This window comes from Tripterygium wilfordii, chromosome 6, assembly GCF_013401445.1.
Source record: "Tripterygium wilfordii isolate XIE 37 chromosome 6, ASM1340144v1, whole genome shotgun sequence".
NCBI classification, from domain to species: Eukaryota; Viridiplantae; Streptophyta; class Magnoliopsida; order Celastrales; family Celastraceae; genus Tripterygium; species Tripterygium wilfordii.
In genome coordinates this window covers 266,741-292,358 of record NC_052237.1, presented here as the reverse complement: position 1 = coordinate 292,358, position 25,618 = coordinate 266,741, and the positions used below count along the sequence as shown (strand labels likewise).

At 37.7% G+C, this 25,618-nt stretch overlaps 6 protein-coding genes across 10 annotated transcripts; 5 read left to right on the top strand and 1 right to left on the bottom strand.

Moving 5' to 3' along the window:
- Positions 1–134: 134 nt before the first annotated feature.
- On the top strand, positions 135–3,584 carry LOC120000121 (seipin-1). The gene is made up of 3 exons (XM_038848006.1): positions 135–942; positions 1,332–2,462; positions 2,636–3,584. Exons 2-3 carry the CDS (start codon positions 1,893–1,895, stop codon positions 3,476–3,478), a joined length of 1,413 nt encoding a protein of 470 aa, XP_038703934.1. The 5' UTR covers positions 135–942; positions 1,332–1,892; the 3' UTR covers positions 3,479–3,584.
- Positions 3,585–3,647: 63 nt separating this feature from the next.
- Positions 3,648–5,620, bottom strand: LOC120000122 (putative 4-hydroxy-4-methyl-2-oxoglutarate aldolase 2). 2 transcript variants are annotated; one of them, XM_038848007.1, is made up of 2 exons: positions 5,461–5,620; positions 3,648–4,381 (listed from the first exon to the last, which is right to left on the bottom strand). In XM_038848007.1, exon 2 carries the CDS (start codon positions 4,374–4,376, stop codon positions 3,876–3,878), a length of 501 nt encoding a protein of 166 aa, XP_038703935.1. In that variant the 5' UTR covers positions 4,377–4,381; positions 5,461–5,620; the 3' UTR covers positions 3,648–3,875. The 2 variants fall into 2 exon arrangements, with proteins under 2 accessions (XP_038703935.1, XP_038703936.1); XM_038848008.1 differs by having other exon boundaries at positions 3,648–4,390; positions 5,462–5,614.
- Positions 5,621–6,349: 729 nt separating this feature from the next.
- LOC120000039 lies at positions 6,350–6,977 on the top strand. Its single transcript, XM_038847907.1, has 2 exons — positions 6,350–6,542; positions 6,638–6,977. Exons 1-2 carry the CDS (start codon positions 6,350–6,352, stop codon positions 6,793–6,795), a joined length of 351 nt encoding a protein of 116 aa, XP_038703835.1. The 3' UTR covers positions 6,796–6,977.
- Positions 6,978–7,402: 425 nt separating this feature from the next.
- LOC120000400 (basic leucine zipper and W2 domain-containing protein 2-like) lies at positions 7,403–12,036 on the top strand. Its single transcript, XM_038848479.1, has 8 exons — positions 7,403–7,540; positions 8,225–8,248; positions 8,793–8,898; positions 8,998–9,066; positions 9,413–9,906; positions 10,418–10,679; positions 11,113–11,321; positions 11,756–12,036. The coding sequence occupies exons 1-8, from the start codon at positions 7,536–7,538 to the stop codon at positions 11,820–11,822; spliced, it is 1,236 nt and encodes a 411-aa protein (XP_038704407.1). The 5' UTR covers positions 7,403–7,535; the 3' UTR covers positions 11,823–12,036.
- Positions 12,037–13,433: 1,397 nt separating this feature from the next.
- LOC120000837 (riboflavin biosynthesis protein PYRR, chloroplastic) lies at positions 13,434–17,839 on the top strand. Of its 3 annotated transcripts, XM_038848996.1 has the most exons (10): positions 13,875–14,003; positions 14,407–14,444; positions 14,542–14,676; positions 14,970–15,069; positions 15,222–15,347; positions 15,453–15,766; positions 16,105–16,224; positions 16,482–16,727; positions 16,809–16,934; positions 17,394–17,839. In XM_038848996.1, the coding sequence occupies exons 2-10, from the start codon at positions 14,421–14,423 to the stop codon at positions 17,655–17,657; spliced, it is 1,455 nt and encodes a 484-aa protein (XP_038704924.1). In that variant the 5' UTR covers positions 13,875–14,003; positions 14,407–14,420; the 3' UTR covers positions 17,658–17,839. The 3 variants fall into 3 exon arrangements, with proteins under 3 accessions (XP_038704922.1, XP_038704923.1, XP_038704924.1); XM_038848995.1 differs by lacking the exon at positions 14,407–14,444 and having other exon boundaries at positions 13,436–14,003; XM_038848994.1 differs by lacking the exon at positions 14,407–14,444 and having other exon boundaries at positions 13,434–14,003; positions 16,482–16,934.
- Positions 17,840–20,700: 2,861 nt separating this feature from the next.
- LOC119999997 (probable protein phosphatase 2C 33) lies at positions 20,701–25,490 on the top strand. 2 transcript variants are annotated; one of them, XM_038847862.1, is made up of 6 exons: positions 20,701–21,244; positions 22,129–22,473; positions 23,394–23,783; positions 23,906–24,023; positions 24,378–24,601; positions 24,690–25,490. In XM_038847862.1, exons 2-6 carry the CDS (start codon positions 22,219–22,221, stop codon positions 25,179–25,181), a joined length of 1,479 nt encoding a protein of 492 aa, XP_038703790.1. In that variant the 5' UTR covers positions 20,701–21,244; positions 22,129–22,218; the 3' UTR covers positions 25,182–25,490. The 2 variants fall into 2 exon arrangements, with proteins under 2 accessions (XP_038703790.1, XP_038703789.1); XM_038847861.1 differs by having other exon boundaries at positions 22,084–22,473.
- The last annotated feature ends 128 nt before the right edge of the window (positions 25,491–25,618 follow it).

Below are 25,618 nucleotides of genomic sequence, written 5' to 3'. Positions count from 1 at the left end.
GTTTCGTGAGTTATTTTTAGTGCTTGAATGTCAGCGTGCTTAATTTCCTGCTCTGCTCCTTTAAGTATGAGTTAGTTTATGCTCAAGTGTTAATTGGTTTTTTCTTTAATAAGTGTTTTTTAAAATATGTTAATTATTTTGTTATTCAGAGCATAGGGATGGGGGTATTGCGTATCCCTGATTTTGACATGGTTTCTTGTGAAGTCTAGTAACGATTATTGAGATTTCCATGGTTGGCAATTTAGGACACTCGGTTATATCTGGTTCCTTGTCCTTTGTTCTTGATCTTTTGGGTTTTTATTTTTTATGATTGTACAGTATATTTTAGAGTATTGGAACAGGTGTGCTTACCTTGTTCTTAATTGTGCTGTTTCTTAGAAGACAATTGATATTAATTGGGAGTTGGGAATTTTAGTTTGCGTATTATGGTGTTAATCCCTTCAAGCTAAGTCAATGGCACTGCTTATGTTGGTGGAGAACAGTCAGCCTGTGTAGTGGAGGGAATTTGGTTTTCTCTGCCCCATTCTTCTTCTTCCCAAAGTAGCAAATCATTTATGCTTGAATAAAATAGTTTCGTGGTTACGTGGAGGATAGAAACGGGTAGTGCCCAGTGCATTCAATTTGTGATTAATAATTGTTTTGCTAGGATAGTGAGGGTTGAATGATATTAAAGTATGCTGGAATATGCAGATACAGAGATACCATCAAAGTTGAGAACAATGTCGATGAACTGTATGCTTTTGTATTTGTTCTTCAGTGCTCTCACTCATTATTAATGCTTTTAAGTGATGTTCGTTTTGGTGATAGGAGATTGATACTTCTAGATTGTGTTCCCAAGGTATCATTGACACTCCTGGCTGAACTTCTGGCTGCTATGCATGGTTTTAGGAAGGTCACTTGGGTGGTGCGGATGTAATATGGTAATGGTATGATGGGTTGAAGGTACATTTTAGAGAATGATGCTAGTATGACTTTGTATGTGGCGGCTTTTTTAAATGGTGTGGTCGCATTCGGACTGTTTTAACTTTGATATGCACAATTTTAGAAATGATTATCTGCTAGTAATTGGTATGGGGTGATTAGGGTACTGAGTTAGATATATGAATGACTTGTTTCTCACCTTGACTGAATAAGCGCATGGGCATTGTAGATGCTTGGAAGTTGGTAGGTGGTATTGGTTAGTCATTTGGTAATCGTGTGGATGAAGTATGCTGGTTCAGAAGTCCAACTTGTCTTTATGCTTATGAGATGTCAATATGGACATTGAAAAACTTTGATATTATACCTTTCATTCCATGCTCAAGAGTTGTCAGTTTTGATTTTGATTGTAGTGTTTTTCTTCGTTGGATGGCGTGGATATATAAAATGCTATAACGTCGTTTAACCTGAAGACTAGAATGGTGGAAATGGAATGCTACATGTGGATGTGGCTTATATCTCACTGTCTTTTGAGTTTTTCTTGGAGGTTGTTTGCACCCTTGTGGCTCTCATTAATCGATGATAATTGATTAATTTCAATGCCTACGGTCCTAACATATCGAGGAATCTTGTGCATGGATGAAAGTCTTGCATCAGCCAGAAACCGTTCACTGAATTAGCGGATAAGGAAGGAAAACCATAAATGGGCTGCCGGCCCAGAGATTCATATCCTGACCCATTACTCTCGGTTGGAAGATAGAATAGCATGGGCTAAAGAAGCCCAGCCCTAAGGAATATCCGGAATCTTAGCCCATTAGTCTGGATTAAACTGTGGCGTATAGCCACGTGTCATGTGTAATAATAACACGTATCATCTCTGTAACTATAATAGCCACCACGCGTCATAGGCCTTTTCTCATGCAAACACCCGCCTCCTCTCTTCCACCACCACCACCAGAGGTCACTCCAGATCCATGGAGGAGGATGAATATGAAGATGGAAAAGGCTACAACTACTTCATACCAAACCCAAGTGATGACTGGCTCACAAAACTTATATCCATGGAAGCATACATCATCTACAATTATTTCGTACTCACTCTTGTTTCACCCATCACTTTCATATTCTCCATTGCCTCCGACTCTTACCGCCGCGCAGAGGAGGTCACCGTCAAGGTGGAGTCAGTGGTTCACAAGGTGCCTTCCAAGATCACCCATGGAAGTTTACTTTTGGTGAAAAAATTTTGGGTGGGGTTGTTCAGTGCTGTCCATGTGGGTGTTGTGTTGGTGGCTGTGATGGCGGTTGGAGCGGTGTTGGGTGTTGGGTTTGTGCATGTTTGGGTGGAGGAGTCGGTGGTGGTGAGGGAGAGGTTGTTTTTTGACTACACACAGGATAATCCAACTGCTCTCTACTCATTTGGTTGTGGTGGGAGGAGTTGCAACAAGCAAGCACTTAGGGGTATTCCATTTGGGCATACAATTGATGTTTCTGTGCTTCTATTGATACCTGAATCTGATTACAATAGACATATTGGGTTTTTTCAGGTATACCCAATTCTTTAAAATTCTGTCAGTTAATCCTTAAGTGGCTTTGAAGTATTGAGAAGTATTGCTAGTTTAAGATGCAAGAATTTTACATTAATGTGGATTGAATTTGGAATACATGTCTTTGGAAGTCAATTATTTCAAGTTCTTGAGACTCCTTTGTTGTGTATCAGTTGACTGCAGAGCTCTTATCAGCAAACGGAGGTGTGATAGCAAGAAGTAGCAAGCCATGTATGTTGCCATTCAGAAGCCTCCTGGTCCGACTCATTCGGACATTTCAGATGGGGATTCCCCTAGTACTAGGACTTTGTGATGAAACCCAGAAGCTAAACATTGAAATGTTGAAGCACAAGGAAGGTTATCCAAGAACTAAAGCAGTCAGAGTAATTTTGTCATCAAGGGCTGGAACTTCTCATCTCCCACAGCTTTATGAAGCTAAATTGGCCTTGAACTCTCGACTTCCTTGGACAAAACAGATGGTGCACAACTGGAAATGGACACTGTGTGTGTGGACATCTCTATACATTTTCATTACATTCCTAGTATTCATACTCTACTTCTGTAGACCACTTATCTTCCCATTGACAACAACAAGAACAACAGCTACTACTCGACGTGATCAGATTGAGCAAGATTCTTCGGCTGCTGATGAATTTAAAGAACTGCAGTCTCTGACTGTTGAAGAAAGTGGCTTTTCTGAATTGGTAAGAAGATGGCAACAAAGGAGGAGAAGGAGAGAGGCGATTTTCCTGCAATTAGGTATGCCAGAAACTGAGGGTTCATCCGCCACTACCGATGAATCTTCCAAAAGAGTTCTGAGAACTCGGGCGGAAGAAGAAAGGAGCATTTCAAAGTTGGTTAGAAGATGGCGACGAATACACATAAAGAGAGGAGCAATTGGTATGCCAGAAAATGAAGGTTCATCTGCATCAACTATGACAGTGACTAGGGAGGACTCCGGTGTAGTTGTTGCAAAGGACATCGGAGATTCGGAATCAGTGTGTTTCAGTGGCTAATTAAGGTAGTTTACATCAATGGTTTTGTATATGAAATCTGTACTTTGGTCAAATGTAGGCTTCTATGTATCAATAATGCAAAAGAATTCAGAACTTGGAACGATTATCCACAAGCACCAGTAGTAGTATATGCTTAAAACAATAGCTATTGATTTGAGCCTCGAATCTAACATATAAAGAGAGAGCAACATAATAATTTCTTAAGTATTATTGAACTAAATAGCAGTTACAAGGAACAAATTAGCATATTCTGGAGCTTCATAGACTTTGATCAAACTGAAAGGGCTTAGCAAACTAGTATTCAAGAAAGAGCTCAAGCAACACAAGATTAAGTATAAAACTTACAGCCTACTACCACAAATAGGTTCTCACAAAACCTGTTCTGTGGAGAACAAGCTCAGAGAGAAAGTTCTGTGCGAGAAATCAGGATGCCATCGGTGTCTGCATAGAGCCATTCCCCATCAGAGATTCTGGTCCCAGCAATGGTTATGGGGACATGTTTCTCCCCAATTCCTTTCTTATTAGCTTTCATTGGATGAGAAGCCAGAGCTCTAACACCAATATCACAACCATTGATTTCATCCACATCTCTTATGCAGCCATTAACCACTATACCTGCCCATCCATTGTTTTGGGCTTGTACTACAGGATTGCCTCCAAGTATGGCACACCTCAAACTCCCACCACCATCTACAACAAGAACTCTGCCATTTCCTTTCTCCTCAAGAAACTCGCGAACCAAAACGTTGTCTTCAAACACCTTGAGGGTCACTATTGGTCCAGAGAACATCGGGCGTCTGCCAAATATCTGAAAATTTGGTTGGAGTGCTCGGAGTTCACCACTCACAAGAAGTTGCGGGTTTGCATCACAAACTTCAGCAGTTGTTACCAACGCCATATATTCTGAGCACCGTCAAGATTGAGAGAGAAAAAAAATCAAATGTATCTAACCATGTAACAAAGGTGCCTGATAAAACATCAACCAGAAGCAACTACCAAATGGTCCATGAGAAGAGACCACAATATTGTATAGTAACCATGTGAAAACATTTATAGTGAAAGAAAAGCCAAGACAGGCTGCAGATTATATGCCCAACAACTATATTTCACTCACTGCAGGAACTCGGCAAACATTGTGAAGACTGAAGAAGTTAGTAATAGATAATAGGATTCACATAAAGTACGCAAGTCAAATTCTTTTCAAATGTTCTGTTCTGATTATTTATATTGAGTCATTGACACTTTAATCAACAGTTATCATGAAATTGATAGCCAACATGTCTCCCCTCAAAAGCTCACAATCTCTCCTGTGAGCACAAACCCAAACACATCACTCCTTTCCTTTGTGATAGAGTAGCTAGAAAATACATTTCAAATTACATAAAGTGACAGTTTTTCCTACCCTTTCGTTTGTTTTCAGAACTATCTTCCTCCAAAGCTCTCCTTAATATTTAGACTGACTACCAGCCGGAGTTTCCTTATCTGCAATTGCTGATTTTAAGCATTGATGGACAAGGTTCTATTATTATTGTTGTTGTTTATAAGCAGAGATTAGCAGATCTAGTGTTTAGATGAAGATCACTCAAACTGAATCCCTGCCATATATATCTATGCTCCAAACATAGACAAAAAAAATTTATTTGAAGACCAGAACATTATAATCTTGGAAAGCAATCCACATAGACAAGCGAAGCAGACACTAATATGGAATGAAAAGAAGATTAAATTCATTGAAAGCGATTGAAAATCTAAAAGCCGTAGCATACATAAATCACTTAACATTCGAATCAAAATCAAATCTTTCTAAAGAAAAAAATTCCCAAAAATCTAAGGCAATAAGGTATAGAGGCATCGAAATTAAAGTCGCTGACTTCTTTCAATGCATTCGCATCTAAAACTTCAATCACTTTCCGATATATAAAACCAGCAGATTCAAAACCGAGGGAATCATTGAAGGTAGGATGAGATGGTCGAGAATTTACCTCCGATTGATCCCGCAGAGAAATGTAGAGACCAGTACCTACAGTCGGTGATTCAATTATGCAGAGATGAGGAGGAAGTGAAATGGACGGGCACACAGAGCGAGCGAGAGAGAGAATCTCCTCTGGCTGTAAAACGCGTGGGAGTGGGACTTTTTAGCTTTTATTTTGTTTTGTTTTGTTTGTGTACATCTGAATCTGAGGGAGAGACAGAGAGCAGTCTGTGGCCGTCTCGACTGGCACGTGTAGAAAATTACTAGCTTGCAAAGCCGAAAGAGCTGGGCGTTTCTCTGACACGCTCCATATCTGAAAGTGGGAGCTTTTTTGATCATGACAAAAGTAAATTGGTAATAAGTAAAGATTGACCTTTTGTGGTGCTGTTAATGATCATAAAATATTATTATGTGATCAGCTGATGTCAATTAGTGATTGTGATTATGACGACACATGGACACGGGGAGTTATATATTTCACATCTTATCTTATTTTTAATCAAAAACAAAAAATCCTCATTTTTCACAAATTATTGGGTGGTAAAGGATGGATTTGGTATGATTATTTATATTTTAAGGCTTAAATATTAATTGTTTACATGAGTACCACTTGATTAAATCATAACAAACTCACCATTCAAAACAAAAACCAAATTTATCCCAATCAGAATATTTAATATTTTAAATTTATATCCAACGATCTAGAATTATCATAAAATTTGATTTTTGTTTCAAACAAAAATAAGTTATTATTGGGTTATTATGATGAATGATAAACATTTATGATTTTTAAAATAAAATAAAAATTTTGTTGGCTAAAAATAGTGTTACATGGGCCCCTGTGTAACAGTAGGCCCCCGCCACTCATTAGCTGTCTACAAGTTTAAGAATAATGGGCCATGTGCCCAGCCCATTTTCCAAAATTTCCCCAAAAGATTCCACCAGCGTCCAAGCCTCCAAGGCCGCTGTCCCACCATTGTCAAACGTCGGATTTTGATTTTGAGAGGAGTGAAAGATCGACAAAGATGGCAAGAGAAAAGATGAGCCCTGGATTGAAGATCCTCTGGTTCTGGACCATTGGCACCGCCGCTGGTACTCTTCTCTTATCCATTTGTGTGTGTGTGTATAGTTACTCGCAAACACATGCTTATAAGTTTGATTCTTCAATTTTGTTTTCTGGTGTGCAGTTTTGATTACAAGCGTGGTGAGGACGGGGTTAAGAGAGATGGAGCAATCCTTGAATGTCGAACAGCAGCAGCAACAACAACGAACTGCTCTCAATGACTCGATTGTTGTGGACGCTCAACCTGAATCGGATGAAGGAACTGTTAAAGAAGTGAAATAATATTATTATGTATTTGGATGATTGCCCTTCGTTCGCTCGTACCTAACTTAAGCTTTCTTCCATTGTTTTAATTTATGAAATTTTTTGAGATTCGAGTGTTTCGCTTTGTGAATTTGGTCCAATTATGTTGTATGCCTGTCATGTGTTTGTTGAAATGCCTAAGAGAAGACAGGCCTTAATAATTCTATTGAGTTTGGAGAATTTTGGGAGTGGGTTGCCTGAATTCCCAGGAAGGTAATGCGATTGAAGTCCAAAAACTCAACTTTGAATCTCTCGGTCTCTCTCATTGTATAGAAGATATATATGGTGTCTTGGATCAGCTTTGCCCGACGAGCAAACATCCAATCTACCACTGGCTAGTTAGTGGCTACTGAAGTCTGAAGATACAATGGTATTCTGTTTGGGGTTTTGGGCAATAACGGAATCGGTGAGCAGCTCAGCCGATATTGAGAAGTCAGATACAGGCCCATGCCGGCAGTGTTCCTAAGCCCATTAAACTTTACCCGGGAACATATTAAGTTCCGACCCGAATTGCGGGGGCAGTTCTGTAGTTTACTCCATTTAGCCCGATCTTTCTTTCCTCCAATAAAGTAATAAACAAACGCGAGAAAAGGGTTAATATCTTTGTCGAAACAAACCTAGCCCCAGTTACTTCTTTTCTCCATCTTTCCTTTTCTTCTCTCTAATCACCGACGTCCAGAGAGACGCTCCTCGCTACCGATCCCTATTCATCTTGGTTTATGAGGTATTCCTCTCCGTCTCTTTTCTTCTATGTTTAATTACCTATAATTGTAAATCTCGATCTTCAATGGTTACCCGTCACAGATCTGTTTTGCTGCTACGTGATCTTTTCGAGAAACTTTTCCTTTCCGTTATTTTTGTTGAAGGATTCGTGTTTTTTTATCAGAAAGTTGATTTTCCTGCTTCTTTTCTTTCGTGCGTGCTCGTATTTTTCGAATTTTGGTACTTGGTGGTTTAGGTTTTTGATTGAATTGCTCGATCTTCATCTTATTATTGTCAAGTTTTTTTTTTTTGACCGGCGAATGCAATCTTTTCTTTATTCTAATGATAAGATCCATAATTTGATGTCAATTTCCATTTATTGAGGTTTGTGTAGTTATTTTCTTGCCTATCTGTAATTTGGGGTTTTTTTTCCCTTTCTATTTTCTTCCATGTTTATATTTATTTGGGAATCATCATCTTACTCTTTTCCTAGATGTTAAATGGACAATTAATCTATATTTTGTTGAATTTGCCTTGTAGCTTTTTAAGTTGCGAAAATTTACTTTGATGTTCTTTCGTGTTGGAAAAAATTTAAACTTATGGCTTTTCTTGAATAAAGAAAACTGTGCTCATATTTTGTAATTGATTGTGAGGTTACTTGTTGATTGCTTACTGAGATTTTTTTTTTTGCTTTTTATATTTGCAGCTCGAAGGAGAAGCCCACTCTTGGGTAAGTGCATCTGTTTGTGTACTCTCTCCCTTCCTGTCTATCCAATGTTATCCAGAATGATTTCTATTTTTTGTCCTTCCCTCCAATAATGAAGCAAAATGAGTAATGATTATTGTTAAATTATTATGAAGTTTTGCTATCATTCATAATTGTTGTTGAAATCGTGAAGATGATGTAATGTTGTTCATGATAGTGTTCTGGAATAATTGCTTTGGTAACTGTCGATGGAGCATCTTGATTAAGAGGCAACGATAATACAAAATGTGTTGGTTTGGTTGTATTAGGTTTAATTGGCAATCATGTTATGCAATGTTATGCACAGAGGTGAAATGATTTTCCATTTGGACTTTCACTTAAACTATTGGTAGTGTCTCCTTTTTGGATCGGTGAGAAATCAGCAATTCATATTGTTATGCCTATTCTTAAAGTAATCTAAGTTTATGGCTTTCCTGTTGGTGGACACTTGCTAATTCAGTTTTCCGGTTCTCTAATCTCTATTTCATTTTATGAGTTTTTCCTCTTGACACTTGTTGTATACGTGCAGTGGTACGCGGATTAAGACCCGCAAACGGAATATTGCAGCGCCTCTGGACCCTGCAGCTTTTGCTGATGCAGTGGTCCAGATTTATTTGGATAATGCTGGTGATCTGGTAGTCTTTTCAATGGCTTAAACACTATTTATGTTCATGGATATACATACTTGCCTCACTTCCATGATGTGCTGGAACTTACTAAATGTTATTTTGTAGGAACTTATCGCTAAGAGCATTGAACCTTCTGAGCTTAACTTCTCAAGATACGGTGACACCTTATTTGAGGCAAGATCTCTGTTAGAATACTGTACTTTCAATGTTTACTGTTTCTGTCCTGCATCACATTCTTTCTATTTTGTACTTCTAATGTTTGTACTAGATGGGTTTCTGACTTGAGGCTATGAGTTTGTTTGTTAGTTGACTTTTTAGCTTCCTGTTAAGTGTGCGTGTATCTATTTATAGGTGATCTCTTGTCCTTCTGGGGGATTATTTTGTGAAATTCAAAATTGTGGATTTGTTGGATTGCTACTGCTGTATATGCTATTTGGCTTCGATGAAAATTCTTTTCTATTGCTTTTGATGACCACTTATGATTCATTGGTGACAAAAATATTCTCTATTGTGAGCTCAGGTCATTTTCACTGGGGGTCGTACACAACCTGGCACAACAAAACCTGATGAGGGGGAGCGCCACCCTTACTCTATAATAGACTGTGAGCCTACTCGTGAAACCATCTTACCATCTGTGATCTACATACAGAAAATTTTGCGGCGAAGGCCATTTCTCATTAAGAATCTCGAAAATGTCATGCGAAGATTCCTGCAGTCACTGGAGCTTTTTGAGGAAAATGAGAGGAAGAAACTTGCCATATTCACAGCACTTGCTTTCTCCCAGAAGCTTTCAGGGCTTCCACCGGAGACTGTGTTCCAGCCATTGCTCAAGGATAATCTTGTGGGCAAAGGGCTAGTTCTCTCATTCATCACCGATTTCTTTAAGGAGTATCTGGTTGATAACAGTCTTGATGACTTAATTGCAATTCTGAAGCGGGGGAAAATGGAGGACAATCTTCTGGAATTCTTCCCATCTGCAAAACGGTCTGCTGAAGGTTTCTCAGAACATTTTACGTGAGTCTTTTCACTCTTAGGGAAGAAAATACTTTAGTTCTTGCAGTTCCGATGAATCTTTGCTGCATCATTCATGTATATTCTAAACCATTGATGTGCATGATTAATTGTTTTTGGTCTGAAATAATTGGGATGAGGAAACATGTTCCTCCTTTATTTGGCTTTACGGTTCTTATTATCTCTTTTTGAAAATGTAAATACTTTGCAATCAATTTGGCGAAGGAAATACTAATCATTGATTTTATTGGTTTTGGCTTGGGATTTACCTGTACTGTAGTAGAAGCACCTTCTTTGGTGGAACTAGTTTTTTAGATCAGCTTAGTTAACTTCAATTTTTATTGGCATAGACCTTTTTCATTTTCTGCCTTGGTTTGATTCACTGGTTCTTTTTGCATATAAGATGATGTTTTGAATCAGTTTTTCGGAACTCCTCCATTTTTCTTGTTTTCAATGTAAATTCAAGATCCCATTTACAGTTGTCATTTTGGTACTGAACTCATTCCATTTTCAGTAAGGAGGGGCTGACATCCTTGGTTGAATACAATGAGAAGAAAATTTTTGAGGTAAAACTGAAGGAAATGAAGTCTGCATTAACAACCCAGATAACGGAAGAAACTGATGTGTCCGAAGTCATAGAAACTGTGAAGCAACGTGTGACTGATGCTAAATTGCCAGACATTGAGGTTGTGCGAATCCTCTGGGATGTCTTAATGGATGCTGTTCAGTGGTCTGGGAAGAATCAGCAGCAAAATGCTAATTCAGCTTTGCGCCAGGTATGCGTTTGACTTATTCTTGTCTTGTGCTATAAAATATTGTTTTTTAGATTTGAAGGCAACCATATGATTCACCTATGTGGATCACATTACTAACTATCACTATATTGCTTTCGGTTTCTTGTTTTGGGATATTTGGATTATGTAAAAAAGTTTAGCATAAAATGAATTTTTGTCCCTCTTATGGTAGATGGTTCAAAGGATGGGTGTAGATATGCTACCACTTTTGGCAGAGCGCTCTTTTTCCCAAAAAAGTTTTGATTTCCACCCCCTTTTCACGACTCTATTTCTTCATTAGTTTGCAGCTGTTGCTTGCTATAAAGATTGCTTCAATGTGTCTTATTTGGGTCTGCTAGGAGCTGTAGTGTAGAAAAGGGGGGAGAGGGAGGGATTGCTTAAATTGTTGAATGAACTGCTCCTGTTGTTGATACAGGTGAAAACATGGGCCAAACTGTTAAATACCTTCTGCACCAATGTGAAACTTGAGTTGGAACTCATGTACAAGGTTCAAATGCAATGCTATGAGGATGCGAAGCTGATGAAGCTTTTCCCTGAGATTGTGAGGTCTCTCTATGAACAAGATGTGCTTGTAGAAGACACCATTCTTCATTGGTTCCGCAAAGGAACTAATCCCAAGGGCAGGTATGTGAGTACAGTTTCAAATTCTCTGTTGTAAATTGTAATACCAATGGCCCCATGGTCATAGCTGTCTTTTAGTGTATGTAATATGCACTGTGTTAAAACAACCCAAGTATCACAGTAGCACTTTCGTGTTCCCTTCATTTGGACCGATCCAATGAGGATTCATGTTAATTTTGGATCTTTTTGGCACCAAATACTTCAACTAAGAGAATAGAATTAGGTGGGAAATCCTTTGGCACCCAAGGGATTAATTTATTTTGAGCCTTAAGACAGGATAGGATGATTGAAATTTTGGGACAGGTGGGTTTGTTTAATGGAAAGTTGAAAGGGTGGTCTGTTCATGATTCAATTTTTAAAGCAAGCTAGCTCGGTTTACTCTTGATTAGCACTCATTTTTAATGCTAAGTATTGTTATGGCTTAAAATTTTTTACAGGCAAACCTTTGTGAAGGGGCTGGAGCCCTTTGTGAATTGGCTGGAAGAGGCTGAGGAAGAGGATTAAGTGCTGCGGATCACATGGGTTGTGGCTCCTTTTCCATGTTATAAATTAGCTATAGCTATCAACTTCTGAGATGTCTCAACTCTTTATAATTTCTCTTTCTCGTTACCTGCCAATAACATCATTTAGTGTGTTTGTTGATGTGATGTGATATATGATAAAACAGTTTTATGGCTTTTATTACTTGCAATAATCTAACATCTCAATTGTACTCTCCCGTTCTCTCTGTCTTTCCAAAATGTTATTGATTATAGTCTTCAGTACCACTGAAAATATTTCGTCGTCTGATTAATTATTCATCAGGAGGTATATAGAAGGTGAAAGTGGCGTTTTTTAAGATACTCTGTCAACTCCGTAATTACTAATTAGATTTGCTGTATTTAGATAACTGCTTTTCTGTTTTCATTATCATGATTCATGACAAACAACATTGTTACCACGTCTAATCTATATCTATCTATACAATACTATATGGTGGAGTGAGTACTATATGGAGGAGTGGAAACCGAGAGTAAGTGATTTAAAAAAATAAAATAAATGGGTTCAATTTAATGTATGATTTCAATGTCATGCGCCACTTCATTGACGCATTAGATGTGATGAATGGTGTTGAAGTCTTTATGATGTCTCCATGATTGTCATTTAATTGATACTTTAAATGTCGTATGATCCATTGAATATAACTAAAAAGTCATTTTTATAGATGTGTTAAATATACATGACAGTTATAACTAACATGCACGTTCATTGTCGCTTGCGGCACTTGTACTTCAGAGGTCTTTTGTTTAAATTCTGGAAACTGCCTCCCCCCACACTGTCTGCATCTATCGCCGATGTCAAATAAATCGCGGATGTCAACCTAACAATACTTCTGTCGCCTTCATTGTCGCTTGCGGCACTGGTACTTCAGGTCGGACCGGACATGCTTATAAGTGGATTTCTTCAGCCTATACCAGACGTGATGCCAGTAATCCCTTCAGAGGATGAAACTTGTGCAGTTGATCCCACTGTTAATCCTTATGAATCAAGCGTCCTTGTATAAGACTTGGGATCCTTATGGAGCTTTTTCGAATTTTTCTCCGCATCCAATTCAAATGCCTGGTTGCAATGATGAACACTCGACTTGGTCAAGCGTGGATCATTACTACCAGTACCAGGTGGTTGGCTTTTATGTACTGGCTCTGTTCTCTTTGCCTTTTGTAGAAATTTCTGTTTAACAGTTCTAATTTCTAGCTTATAAAAAAAAAACAGTTCTAATTTCTATCAGACACAGAAGTTTGTTGGGGTGAATGATCCTATTGCACAGGATTGCATAGAGAAGATAAAATGTGCAAAAAGTCCGAAAAAGCTGCACGAATGGGAAGGTTAATGCAGAGGCAGATCAAAGCATGGGAGATGAGAAGACAATACAAGAGATGAGAGGAAGAACAAGACACAATAGTAGAGAAAATATAACATTTAAATTGTATTATTCTGATTAAAATAATTATAATGATAATATGGGTCAAAATACTTAGTGGTCCTTTGTATCTAGCTTAATCAATATAGAGCAATCGAAGCCCAATAAGAGTAAATGATAAGTCCAAAGTAAGATAGCCCAATCAGATACGCAATCCAATGAAATGAATTAGGGTTAGTCTCGTGGAGAAATCTAAAAGACCGAAGACGAAGCTCCGTAGAAAAGTAGTGCTGCGCGCCATGGAAGGAGGTCAGAGATGATGACTATCTTGTCAAGTTCGGGAATCTGTAACAAAATCTAGGGAAGTCCTTGGAAAGAAAGTGACCTTAATTTCGTTTTCTAAAGAGAGAGATTGAACAAGAAAAAAGATGTTTTCTGCAGTGCCATGTCTCTCATTTTCTACTATGTGCAAAGCAGCTACGCATAATAGCAGCAACAACTATCAGGGGCACGCGCGGGACGCAGATTACATCAGGCGTGCGGCAGAGATCGCCCAAAAATCGGTGGGGTTTACGTCCCCGCACCCGAACTTCGGTTGCGTCATTGCAGTCGGTGCCGATACTAAGGTCGCCGGGGAGGGCTATTTGTACGCGCAGGGGACTAAGCCAGCGGAGGTGCAAGCAGTCGAGGCGGCAGGGTCGTTGTGCCGCGGCGCTACTGCTTATCTGAATATGGAGCCCGGAGATTGCGATGGCGACCACGCTGCTGTCTCTGCTCTTGTCAAGGTTAGGTTTGCTTGTTTGTGCTTTAGCTACTTATGTTATGGAGCAATCTTTTCTTTGAAAGGGGCAACAATTTCTGTATGTGTACCCAGGGCAAGGAACTGCGTTCACTCCGCCCTTTTCGTTTTTTAAATTTTTTTTTGCTATCATTCACTCTCTGTCCTATTAAAGTTTCTAGTATTTTTTAGTGTATTTGGGTTGAAAAGTAACATTCAACATATGAGGACCTATTCATTTTAACAACGAGGTATGATTTTCACATCCTAAATAATTTTTAAAAAGTTGTTTCAACTAGAAGGGCATCTGTTGGATTCTTGTTATCCTATGTGACTTGATTAAGTTGGATGACAAAGTCGTAGTAGTGTCTTATCGTATGCTCTTAATCAAGCGTTGCTTGTCCCTTTAGGATCACTTGTCGTGATGATCAGGTGCAACAGTCACTATGTAAGTTTATCTGGAAAGGTTGAGACTTGAATTGCCTAAATTGGTCTTGATTGTATTATAATGTGAACATCCCGATAACTGACATTTTGTTAAGTAGGCAGGAATTACAAGAGTTGTTGTTGGAATCAGGCATCCTTTGCAGCATCTTCAAGGTGATTCTGTACGTGCACTCAGAAGTCAGGGACTGCAGGTTGATGTACTTGGAGAGGATTTACAAAGTAAAGTTATAGAGGTATGATTCTATGTGGAGACTGCACATGCCTGCAAAATGGTTAGGTGCGTAAAGAATCTTAGAACCTCAATAGGAGAATTGACTGACAGAAATTGCATTGTATGCTGGAAAGAAGTAAAAATTAGAGCATCATATGATTTTGATAACACATTTACCATCCTTGTTTTATACTTTTCTGCTGTTTTAGCTATGCATATTCTCTTGATTTTTATTTCCAATGACCACTACGATTTTATGCACGAGAAGTTAGTAGTATACGCTGGGTGTTAATGTGTCAAAATATTGTATTGTAGGAAGCTCGCAAATCATGCCTCCTTGTTAATGCTCCTTTGATTTATAGAGCTGCTTCTCGAGTTCCCTTCTCTGTTCTCAAGTATGCTATGACCCTTGATGGTAAGCACTACGAAGTAATTTATATTACATTTAATGGGTTTTGCATAATTTATTGCTGAAGGTTAACGGTAATGACGTCTAGTGACTTTACTGTAGGTTTCAAAAGCTAGAATCAGAAGAGTTTGGTGATAGTCTTACTTGGTTGCTTACAGGGAAAATCGCTGCTAGCAGTGGACATTCAGCATGGATTAGCAGCAGAAAATCTAGAACCCAAGTTTTTGAATTGCGGGGTAGAAGTGATGCCATTATTGTTGGTGGAAATACTGTACGCAGGGACAGTAAGTCTTATGATTATGTGACCATGCAAAATTATTGTCGTGTTAGGAAGGCACTCTCTGTCACAGATTTTTTTATATAATAATTTAATAAACTCTATAAATTAGATCCCCGGCTTACTGCAAGGCATGGAGGTGGTCATATGCCGTTGCGAATTGTAATGACTCAGAGTCTTGATCTTCCTGAGGAAGCAAACCTTTGGGATGTTTCCGATGTTCCTACTCTTGTAGTAACTCAAAGAGGTGCTAGGAAGAGTTTCCAGAAATTTCTTGCATCCAAAGGAGTAGAAGTGGTGGAGTTTGACATCTTAAACTCCAGAGATGTCATGGAATATTTTCATGATCGCGGTCTTCTTTCCATATTGTGGGAGTGTGGAGGGACCCTGGCAGCATCTGCTATTTCATCTGGTGTAATTCACAAGGTTTTGTTTTCCATTCCTTTTATTGACTTGTATACCGAGTATTGTTTAATAAAAATAGGAACTTCACTGAGGGATTTTTCAGCTTCTTCTCAAACATACGAGTAGAGTCGGTATTAATTCCTTCTTTAACTTCTTGCATTTTTCAAGAACTTTTACTACCTTTTGTCTCAATTGACATTCTCTATTTGGGAGATTTTGCTCTATAAGAACTTAAAATTTGGTGAGTCTTCTGGCATGGCAGACAATATGGGAGGATATTGGGTAGAATGGATTTTTGTATGAATTTAAGTTTGTCTGACTCTCAATGAATAATTTCCCTAATTAAGTTTTTGGTTCAGGTTTATGCATTTGTTGCTCCTAAAATCATTGGTGGAAGAAATGCACCATCTCCTGTGGGTGAACTTGGAATGGTTGAGATGTCACAAGCCCTAGATTTGATTGATGTTTGCTATGAGCAGGTTAGTTGTGATTCTTGTATTTTATATCTGGATTTGATATTTCTTAGTCCCTTTTCTTATTTGGTTCTTCCACTATCCCATTTATATGTTTTATATCTGGATCGCAAAAACTCAGATGTCATTTGTTTAAATTCTGGAAACTGCCTTCCCCCTACCCTGCATGGCTGCATCTATCGTCGATGTCAAATAAATAGCCGATGTCAACCTAACAATACTTCTGTCACCTTCATTGTTGCTTGCGGCACTTTGTACTTCAGGTTGGACCGGACATGCTTATAAGTGGATTTCTTCAGCCTATACCCGATGTGATGCCAGTAATCCCTTCAGAGGATGAAACTTGTGCAGTTGATCCTACCGTTAACCCTTATGAATCAAGCATAATATCCTTCTATAAGACTTGGGACCCTTATGGAGCTTTTTCGAATTTTTCTCCTCATCCAATCCAAATGCCTGGTTGCAATGGTGAATACTCCACTTGGTCAAGCGTGGAGCATTACTACCAGGTAGTTTGCTTTTATGTATTGGCTCTGTTCTCTTTGTCTTTTGTAGAAACTTCTGTTTTAACAGTTTTTTATTTCTATCAGGCACAGAAGTTTGTTGGGGTGAATGATCCTATTGCACAGGATTGCATAGAGAAGATAAAATGTGCAAAAAGTCCTGAAGAAGCTGCACGAATGGGAAGGTTAATGCAGAGGCAGCACCCTGATCTGGTATTTTGCAGGATCCTTCTGGGATATTATACTCTCTGTGTGTGTGCATGCGTTATAAGGTCATGAAGATAACATATTCATAGACCAATTGCTGCTAATTTTAATGTCTTCCTAGGATAACCCTTTTGCAAGGAAGTGTATTGCAGAGTGTGTGTATCAAGCCTATGCCATCATACAATGACGAACAGAACCATTAAATGATTCTCTTCAAATAATTAAGAATTGTTTGTGAAAATTTTCTTTCACCAAAAAGAAAAGAATAATTCAATGTTGACAAGACATTGTCTATGTTTGCCAAGAAAAGCAGAAGCGATTGATGTGTTTCATTTTTCGTATCGCATGTAGGTATAAATTAGCCCACATTATGGTGGAAGAGGCTTTGGGAATAACAGGATTATTCCAATTCCGTAATATTTCCTTGCAATATGATCTGAGCCAAAAATTCGCTGACTGATGCAGGTAAATTCTGACTGGGAGAGTGCAAAGATTGATGTGATGTACCGTGCATTGAAATGCAAGTTCTCTATTTACCCTCATTTGAACTCTATGTTGCTCTCAACTGCTGGTTCGATTCTCATCGAAGCTTCACCACATGACCTTTTTTGGGGTGGAGGCCGAGAAGGGGAGGGCCTAAATTATCTAGGCAGGATACTGATGCAGTTGAGATCAGAGTTTCTCGGTGAGTCCTCTACTTCAGGTGAAACTACTTGCATGGTTGTATGAGATATGTATAAAAGCAGATTCGTTCTTTGTCCTAGCATAGTTAATAACTGGAAAAATGTATCTCAGATCGTATGATTCTTAACGTTCTTATTGTAACGACAATTGATATGTGCATGAATAATTGAAATCCTGTTGTACAAATGTTCAGAATTTAATAGTACCCCCCCAACTGTTTATTGTAATGGTTGACACCCCTTTGGTTCCCCCATCTAACGAAGTTTGTTTGACATTCAAATAAGGGTTTTGAATATACTATGCTTTTTTTTTTTTTATAACTGATTATTTATATATAGTTCCTTTTGGAAAACTTGAAAAAGACGGGGACTTCTGAATGCGTACAGATAAACCGTAAACGGGTCTGGGCGTGAATGAATATCTTGTACTTTTGCTTGGCGGAGATTGAAGTGTGTAGTTAATGAATAGAATGCATTTTAGGTCGGTGAGTCTAGTCAATCTTTAGCAAAATTGGTTCTAGTTTGGGCTTTTCAGGTCAGTGTGTACCCCCTCTCTCTATCAGTCTATCTCTGGCCATTCCTTTATCCCAATCAATAATAGACCCGTCCTGATATGAGGACCCACCCCGTGAAGAAAAGGCCAGCAAAGGCAGATATTTATGTCATCTAGAGAAGTGGGGGGAGAGATGCTAATTTGAGTTAAAACATTCTAGATACGTACCCTATCATTCATATTAGGTATATTATATTAACTAATCAATACGTTATGAGAGATAATGACCCAGTCTGTGAAATAACCGATAATTTGCTTATTTAAAATCAAATGGTGTACAACATTACATACGTATATGATGTGATATATTCATTATTCAACGCTCACAAATAACCTAAAATATAATCAATTGAGCAAGTGATGCATGAACTAACTAGGGTTTAGTCTAATTTAGAATTGTTATTACGATCACAAATCTGATGTGCATTTTAGATGTACTTTTTATAGCTAGGTTAGGTTAGGTTAGGTTAGGTTAGGAAGCATGTGTTTCATGTGGTTTTGGGGAAAGAAATTAATCCCACTCCTTTTTTTTTTTATTATTATGGGAAATGATGAAGGACACATTGATTGATGTTAAGAATAAAAAGGGTGAAAAAGTTATATATTTTAAGTTTAACAGAAATAAATTACTGTATAATGAATCCTTAACATGTCCATACGCTTTTATTATTGAGAATGCCGAGAAATAATGTGAAGCTGTCTGCCTGCCAGCCATTAGCTTTCAATGATTTTTGGGTCAACGGGAACCTCCTTCTTCATTCTGAGCTCATATCCTCTTGGAGAGTCCAAATCAAACCACTTTGAAAAAAAGGCTTTGGTCCCCAATGCCCGTTATCTCTTTCCATTTCCAACAACAATTGATGGTCAATCATCATGATCAGGCAACCCTTTAATAAGCCCCCCCACATCTTCAAGATCAATCAAGTTGGAATTTTTTCTGATTCAAATAGATTCTTACTCATATACTGTAATCTATACATACATATACTTACATATATTTGCATGAATCCCACATAAAAAGGATGAGGTGGATATTCCTGACCAATTGCCAACATGAGGATGTGTCATCACATGCCCGGGATGGGAGAATCTTTGCACACCTTAACACACACACACATATATATATATATATATGTCATTAAAATACCTTGTTACCTTCAAAATAATTACTTTCACAATGAAATCAAATCAATAATTATAACTCCAAATATCTTCTTTTTCATTATCCTCTAAGGAAATCAAATTATGGGTAATTTGAATACATGAAGCCTTTAAACTTAATCTTTGCTTTAATATGTTTATTGTTTTTTTTTTCCATGAGACTCCATCTAAGATTATTGAGGGTTTTTAAATTTAATTTAACACCTTAAAGACTAAGTCATAAACGTGTAAGAGTTAAGAAATCAAAAAATTAATTTAAAAATAAGTGATGATAAAATAAATAATTGTTTAGTTGCCTATGGATGAGCCAGCCTTTTTAAAACCCTATAAGAAAAAGGATGACCCATAAACACAAAAACTTACCAGAAGTGTTAATTGCAAGCTAAGATACAATTGGTAAACTATTAATTATTATTTTGTTCAAAATTAAGCAATATCTATAAAAGCATGCATGTTTCATGTGTTTGATCATGTCAAACTCATTTGCTAGCTTTTAAATGTCATGCATTTCTCAAACATATACAAATTTCGTAAGTAAATAACATTTGATTGTTTCCTCTGTCCTTGTCACTTAAATCACATACATTCTTGCCCTATTATAATATTTGCATTGAATAATTTATATTTGATTGATCATGTATTCGACTTGTAATTCATGTTTAATTTAATAGTTTATGAAGCCCATGAGAGAGAGCTATGCTTAAAGTCCTTTTTGTTGTACCAAATTAATTATTCTATTTGTTACTGTGGTTTGGATGAATCATAATAAATAATGATGTGTACATGTTTGTATGCATATATATTATATCATCCATGATTGTGGTTCTCATTTTTTAATTTAAGATCAATCTTAGACAACTTTTTTAAAATGAAATTTTAATTTATATATAGTGCCTTTACAGCCTTAAAAGGCTTGTCCAATTAAAACTTTTTTTTCTTTATATATCCATAGCCTTATCATTTATCATTTTATGTTGTCATACAAGCACTTTATAATTACCATTTAAAGATGTCCACCTCACAATGGAACATGCTTATCCATTAAACACATCACCTTATTATTCATAGTATATAGATTATATAATTAATCATTAATCACCAATATCAAAGCAATCCACAAGGTACAAACTCTATAAATTCAAAAAAAAAAACATATTATTAAAATTTAAAAGAAGCATAAGGGTATAACTAGAAGAATACCATGTATTTTGACAAAAAGAAGACAAAAAAAAAAAAATCATCTTACAAAAAAAAAACACACACACACACACACAATAGATTCAAGCAATCCACAAATTCCAAAAATCTTTACAATCCATGTTCATATGTCCAATCACATTACACCTTTGTATAGTGTGGTGTAGAATACTACCATTTGGTTTGGGGGTGGTTAAAGACCTTCTCTCTTCAGCTTCTTCAAATATTTGCTTGTTATTTAACAAGAGTCTCTCACACTTGCTGAAAGTGACAGACATTGAGACCTCAAAGCCATCCATGATCTCTCTCCATAAAAAAGGTCGCCTATTTTAGAGAACGGGTTTTTTGTTCTTTGGTGGTTGCGATTATCTCTCTGAATTCTACAGATTTTTCTCATTAAAAGCTACCTTTTTTTGTTTTGTTTTCCTTCACTTTATGTCTACATACTCTTCTCTTCAATTTCTGCTCAAAACCCATCTCTTTTGCTCCTTCAATATCTGTTTCTCATGCCCAGAAACGAACCTTGCTTCTCTGTTCTCTTCACATTTGTTGTAGCGGAATTGCCTCCCTAGTTATTCCTTTTCAATTAGCTTTTACCTTCAGCTATGATCTCCCAAGGCTTGATCTGATAAGAAGTTGGTTTTCTGGGCGCTCCTGGTGAGAATTTGAAACTCAACTTGGGTCAAAATTGGCAACGACTTTGGGATTTGCATTCGAGTTTGGTGAGCAAGTATTGTGATTCCAATTGTTTTTAATTGATAGCTGGTGGGGATTGTGAGATTGTTGTGTGTGAAGCGATCTTCTTGTTGTGGATTTTATTGCATATTAAGAATTGAGAAAAAAAAAAAAAAAAAAAAAACAGAGTCTTCTTTCTACATAGATCTGGCCTTGTATGATTCTTGGAACTTTTTAACTTTAATTATTTATTTTTTATTGAAAAGGGGAAAGAAAGAAGTCCGGTACTTAATTTACAATTGGTGCTTCAATCTCAAAAGGGTGTTCCAGAAAAGGGCATTTCCTTGCTTGGCAACTCCAGAGTTTAAGAACTCAATTCCTTTTTAACTTCTTTCTTCTTTGTTGATTGGTTCCATTTTTATCAATTTTACCACATAATTCAAAAGCTTTATGTTTATGGAAGATTAAGCCTTCAATTGATTATTGGGACTCGCGGCTTCAAAAGGTTGTGTGGTTATTTTGTTTTCAAGGCAAGTTTATGGAGTTATCTGGTAATTAGGTTGTGATAGGAAAAAGGCCCTTTTGAATCTTGCTCGCAGATCGTTATTTGGCTGTTATTCGAAACAGCTTTAATTAAGTGTTGGGCAGTGAATTGACAAGGGTGCATTGATGCTATGTTCTTAAGGCAAGTTTAGAGATTTATCTGGTAATCAGTTTGTGGTTTTGGAAGGCTTTGTAGACTGTCACTCACGGAAAATTATATAAGTGTTATAAGGGTGAATTTTGCTGATATTTCAATTGTTTGGCTTTTATTCAATAGCCGTTCATAGAACTTTTCTAAAGATTCACATTGAAGTATATACGGGTGAATTCGGTTGATATATAGGACTTGAGGGAGTGAATTCATAAGACTTTTTTGGGATTTCACCAGCCAGTTCTGACGGATCCATCTTCTGAAAATAAGTGTTGTGATTGTCTGGCTGGTCTGGAGTGCATACTAAGTATTGTCAGGGCCCTCAGAATGGGGTCCTGCTTGTCTGCGGAAAGCAGGAGCCCTATCCCTGGTTTGCCGTCCTCTCCCAGCTTTGGAGTCAGGAAAAGGAAGGACTCCAAGAAGCGTCCAGGGTCACGGAATTCTTCCTACGATTACCGGAGGGAAGAACCACTGCACAGGATTCCGGGGAGGTTGTTCTTGAATGGGTCGAGTGAGATTGCTTCATTGTTTACCCAACAAGGGAAGAAAGGGACCAACCAGGATGCCATGATTGTCTGGGAGGTTAGCTCTTTCTCATCTTAGTGTCTCAGCTCAGCTCATAAAGTCCATTTTAGAATGGAAAAGCATCTCTTTCCAAATTTTTTGACATTTCATTTTCAATGTTACTTGATTAGTTTTGCAACCAAAAGCATTAGAAAAGACATTATGTTTCTTGACTAGATGCATGATACTTTTTTGGTTGCTTTCCTAGCCAGTAAGACTGGAATGGTACAATTATTTGCTTCTTCTCATGGGATGACTGACTCTAATCATTATTTTTTCTTGCCTCCCTTCCAGTTTGTGGCCTTGAGTGCATTTATTACATTCATGTGCTATTATATCACTAAGGGAATTTACTGGTTCTAGCTGATGTTGTATTTAAGTCACTGACATTAAGTCTGGCATCAAGACAAGTTTAGGTTATCTTTATACATTGGATAGTGTGTTTGAGTTCTATATAAGTTACATTTTTCTCTTTTGATTTTTTAATATAAGTAAACATCAACAAAATAATAGTGTACAAGAGAAGGGAAAATTGGATGACAGAAGATTGAAGTAAAGCCACCACTTCAATAATAATAGGCATTCCATCATAGGAGAATGTAAACCACTTATGATGCTTACACTGCTAATATTTTCCAAAGTGGTTGATCAAAAAGGCTTATCAAACTCTTCATGTTTCCTTCTTGTGACGAGACTGAAGACAGCCAACTCATCTACTTGATTGGTTGTCCATTGTAGTTGCACCGTTTGTCTCTTCCTATATTAGATTGAAGAACTGCTAAAAAAAAAAAAAACTAATCATGGTATGCCATATATCTTCAATATCTACTTTTGTGTTCAAGCTTCAAAGATTAGTTTTGTATCTAATATCTATCCCAGTGCTCTTTGCATGTTATGCGTACCTTCTTTTTTTCATTCCAGAAACTTTCAATTTTCAGAACTTTGGCTCAAGGACGGATACGGTTTTCTGTGGTGTTTTTGATGGCCATGGTCCTAATGGTCATATGGTTGCAAAGAGAGTAAGAGATTATCTTCCTCTGAAGCTGAGTGCTCACTGGGAAGTGAATATAAACAGTGAGGATGTTCTGAAAGAGATCAGACTCAACACCGCTGGAAGCATGAATTCTGAAGATACTGCTTTTGTATCCGCTGATGAAGAATCTAAGCTGTCTGTTGATCTTGAGGATGCTGAAAAGCAACCAGATATATTTCAGACACTGAAAGAGTCTTTTCTGAAGGCTTTTAAAGTAATGGATAGGGAATTGAGGTTCCATGCAAATATTGATTGTTTCTGCAGTGGAACAACAGCAGTAACACTGGTCAAACAGGTCTCTACTTGTATTGGAAGTAGCAAAACTTTCTTCTTTTAAACTTTTTTTTTCTTTTAAATGGATTCAAGGATTTTGTGATAAACTTGTGTTAATTAATACGGCATTGGATGTTTATATAGGGTCAATATCTTGTCGTTGGAAATGTTGGAGACTCCAGAGCTGTACTGGGTACAAGGGAAAAGGATGATTCCCTTATTGCAATTCAGTTGACTGTGGACCTCAAACCAAATCTTCCAGGTACCCCTCTCTCTCTCCTTTTCAATTGTTTTTTGGCAATGAATTTCCTATTAGTGTGCCATGCATTGCTGAATACTATATGAGACTTGCCTTTGAGTTCTTCTGAAAATGTTTTTTGAAATAACTGCTAAGGGTCTGATCCAACAAATGACATCATATGTTCAGTTTATGATTCTCTTGTGAATTGTGATCACTGCCTCTTTTGGAGGATTATTTTCTTGTTATATGGTGAAATGATTTTGTTTCAATGAGCTCTAGACAGATATTACGTGTCAAAAAATGGTATTGTGCATATAAGATTGATTGTTTTCTTGCCATTGATTTTTCCCTTCTTATTCTCTCGTAACTTTATAGCGGAAGCAGAGAGAATTCGAAGATGTAGAGGACGTGTCTTTGCTCTTCTGGATGAACCTGAAGTAGCCAGAGTCTGGCTGCCAAATAATGACTCGCCTGGCCTTGCCATGGCACGAGCTTTTGGAGATTTCTGCCTAAAAGATTTTGGTCTGATTTCCGTGCCAGAGATTTCTTATCGGCGCCTCACAGAGAAGGATGAATTTATCGTCTTGGCTTCTGATGGGGTGAGGGAGTCAACTTGAATTCTCAGGCCTTGCTTTTCCAAAACATTATGACCACGTACTCTTAAACATTGTTTTTGGATTTCCACAGATTTGGGATGTCCTTACAAACAAGGAAGTTGTGGACATTGTAGCATCAGCCCCTGCACGTTCCTCTGCTGCTCGAGCCTTGGTTGAGTCAGCAGTTCGAGCTTGGAGATATAAGTATCCGACTTCCAAAGTTGATGACTGTGCTGTAGTTTGCCTCTTCCTGGACTCAAACACAGACAATATATATACAGCTTCGAATGTAAAGTCCCAAGAGCAGCCAACTTCAGCAGACGTAGCTGATGGGGGCTGCGAGAAAGGCAATGAACTCCCCAGCCCAACTGGTCTGGACCGTTCAGGTACTGTCCGAACAGGCAGAGAGATCCTCTCAGGGGGAGGTACTGAAGACTCCTCAATGCAGGATGAAACGCTTATAGAAACGGGAATAGAGTGGTCTGCTCTGGAAGGAGTGTCTCGTGTCAACACACTATTGAATCTGCCAAGATATGAGCCCGGGAAAGAGGACAAGAAGGCAGTCAAGGGAAAGAAGGTTTGATTGGCTACTTTTTTACATTTTTTTTTCTCCGTTTTTGACATTCCTTTTCATGGTTCATTTCCAACATCATGGGAAAAACAAGATTTGCAATTGATGATAATTTTGGACCCGACTATATTAGCGTGTCTGGGAAAATCAATTGTCCCTTCTCTCTCTCTCTCTCCCTCTCCCTCTTGTGTGGGTAGAATTGGAATTTTGTAAGATCCAACTCTCCTTGTATTTTTTGTTGTTTCACTTAAGAAAATGGTGTATGTTTTGTAATGCTATTTTTTGATGGTTTGGATGATAATATTGTTCTATTTTGTATGCTTTGAAATTTGTTATGTATATTGATGGTGATACCCAACTTGCCAATTTCTGATGGAAAGAATAGGACTTTTCATTTCTGGCTTTCAGATGCTTGCACCACCAGATATCATATATCACCATCTTTTTCT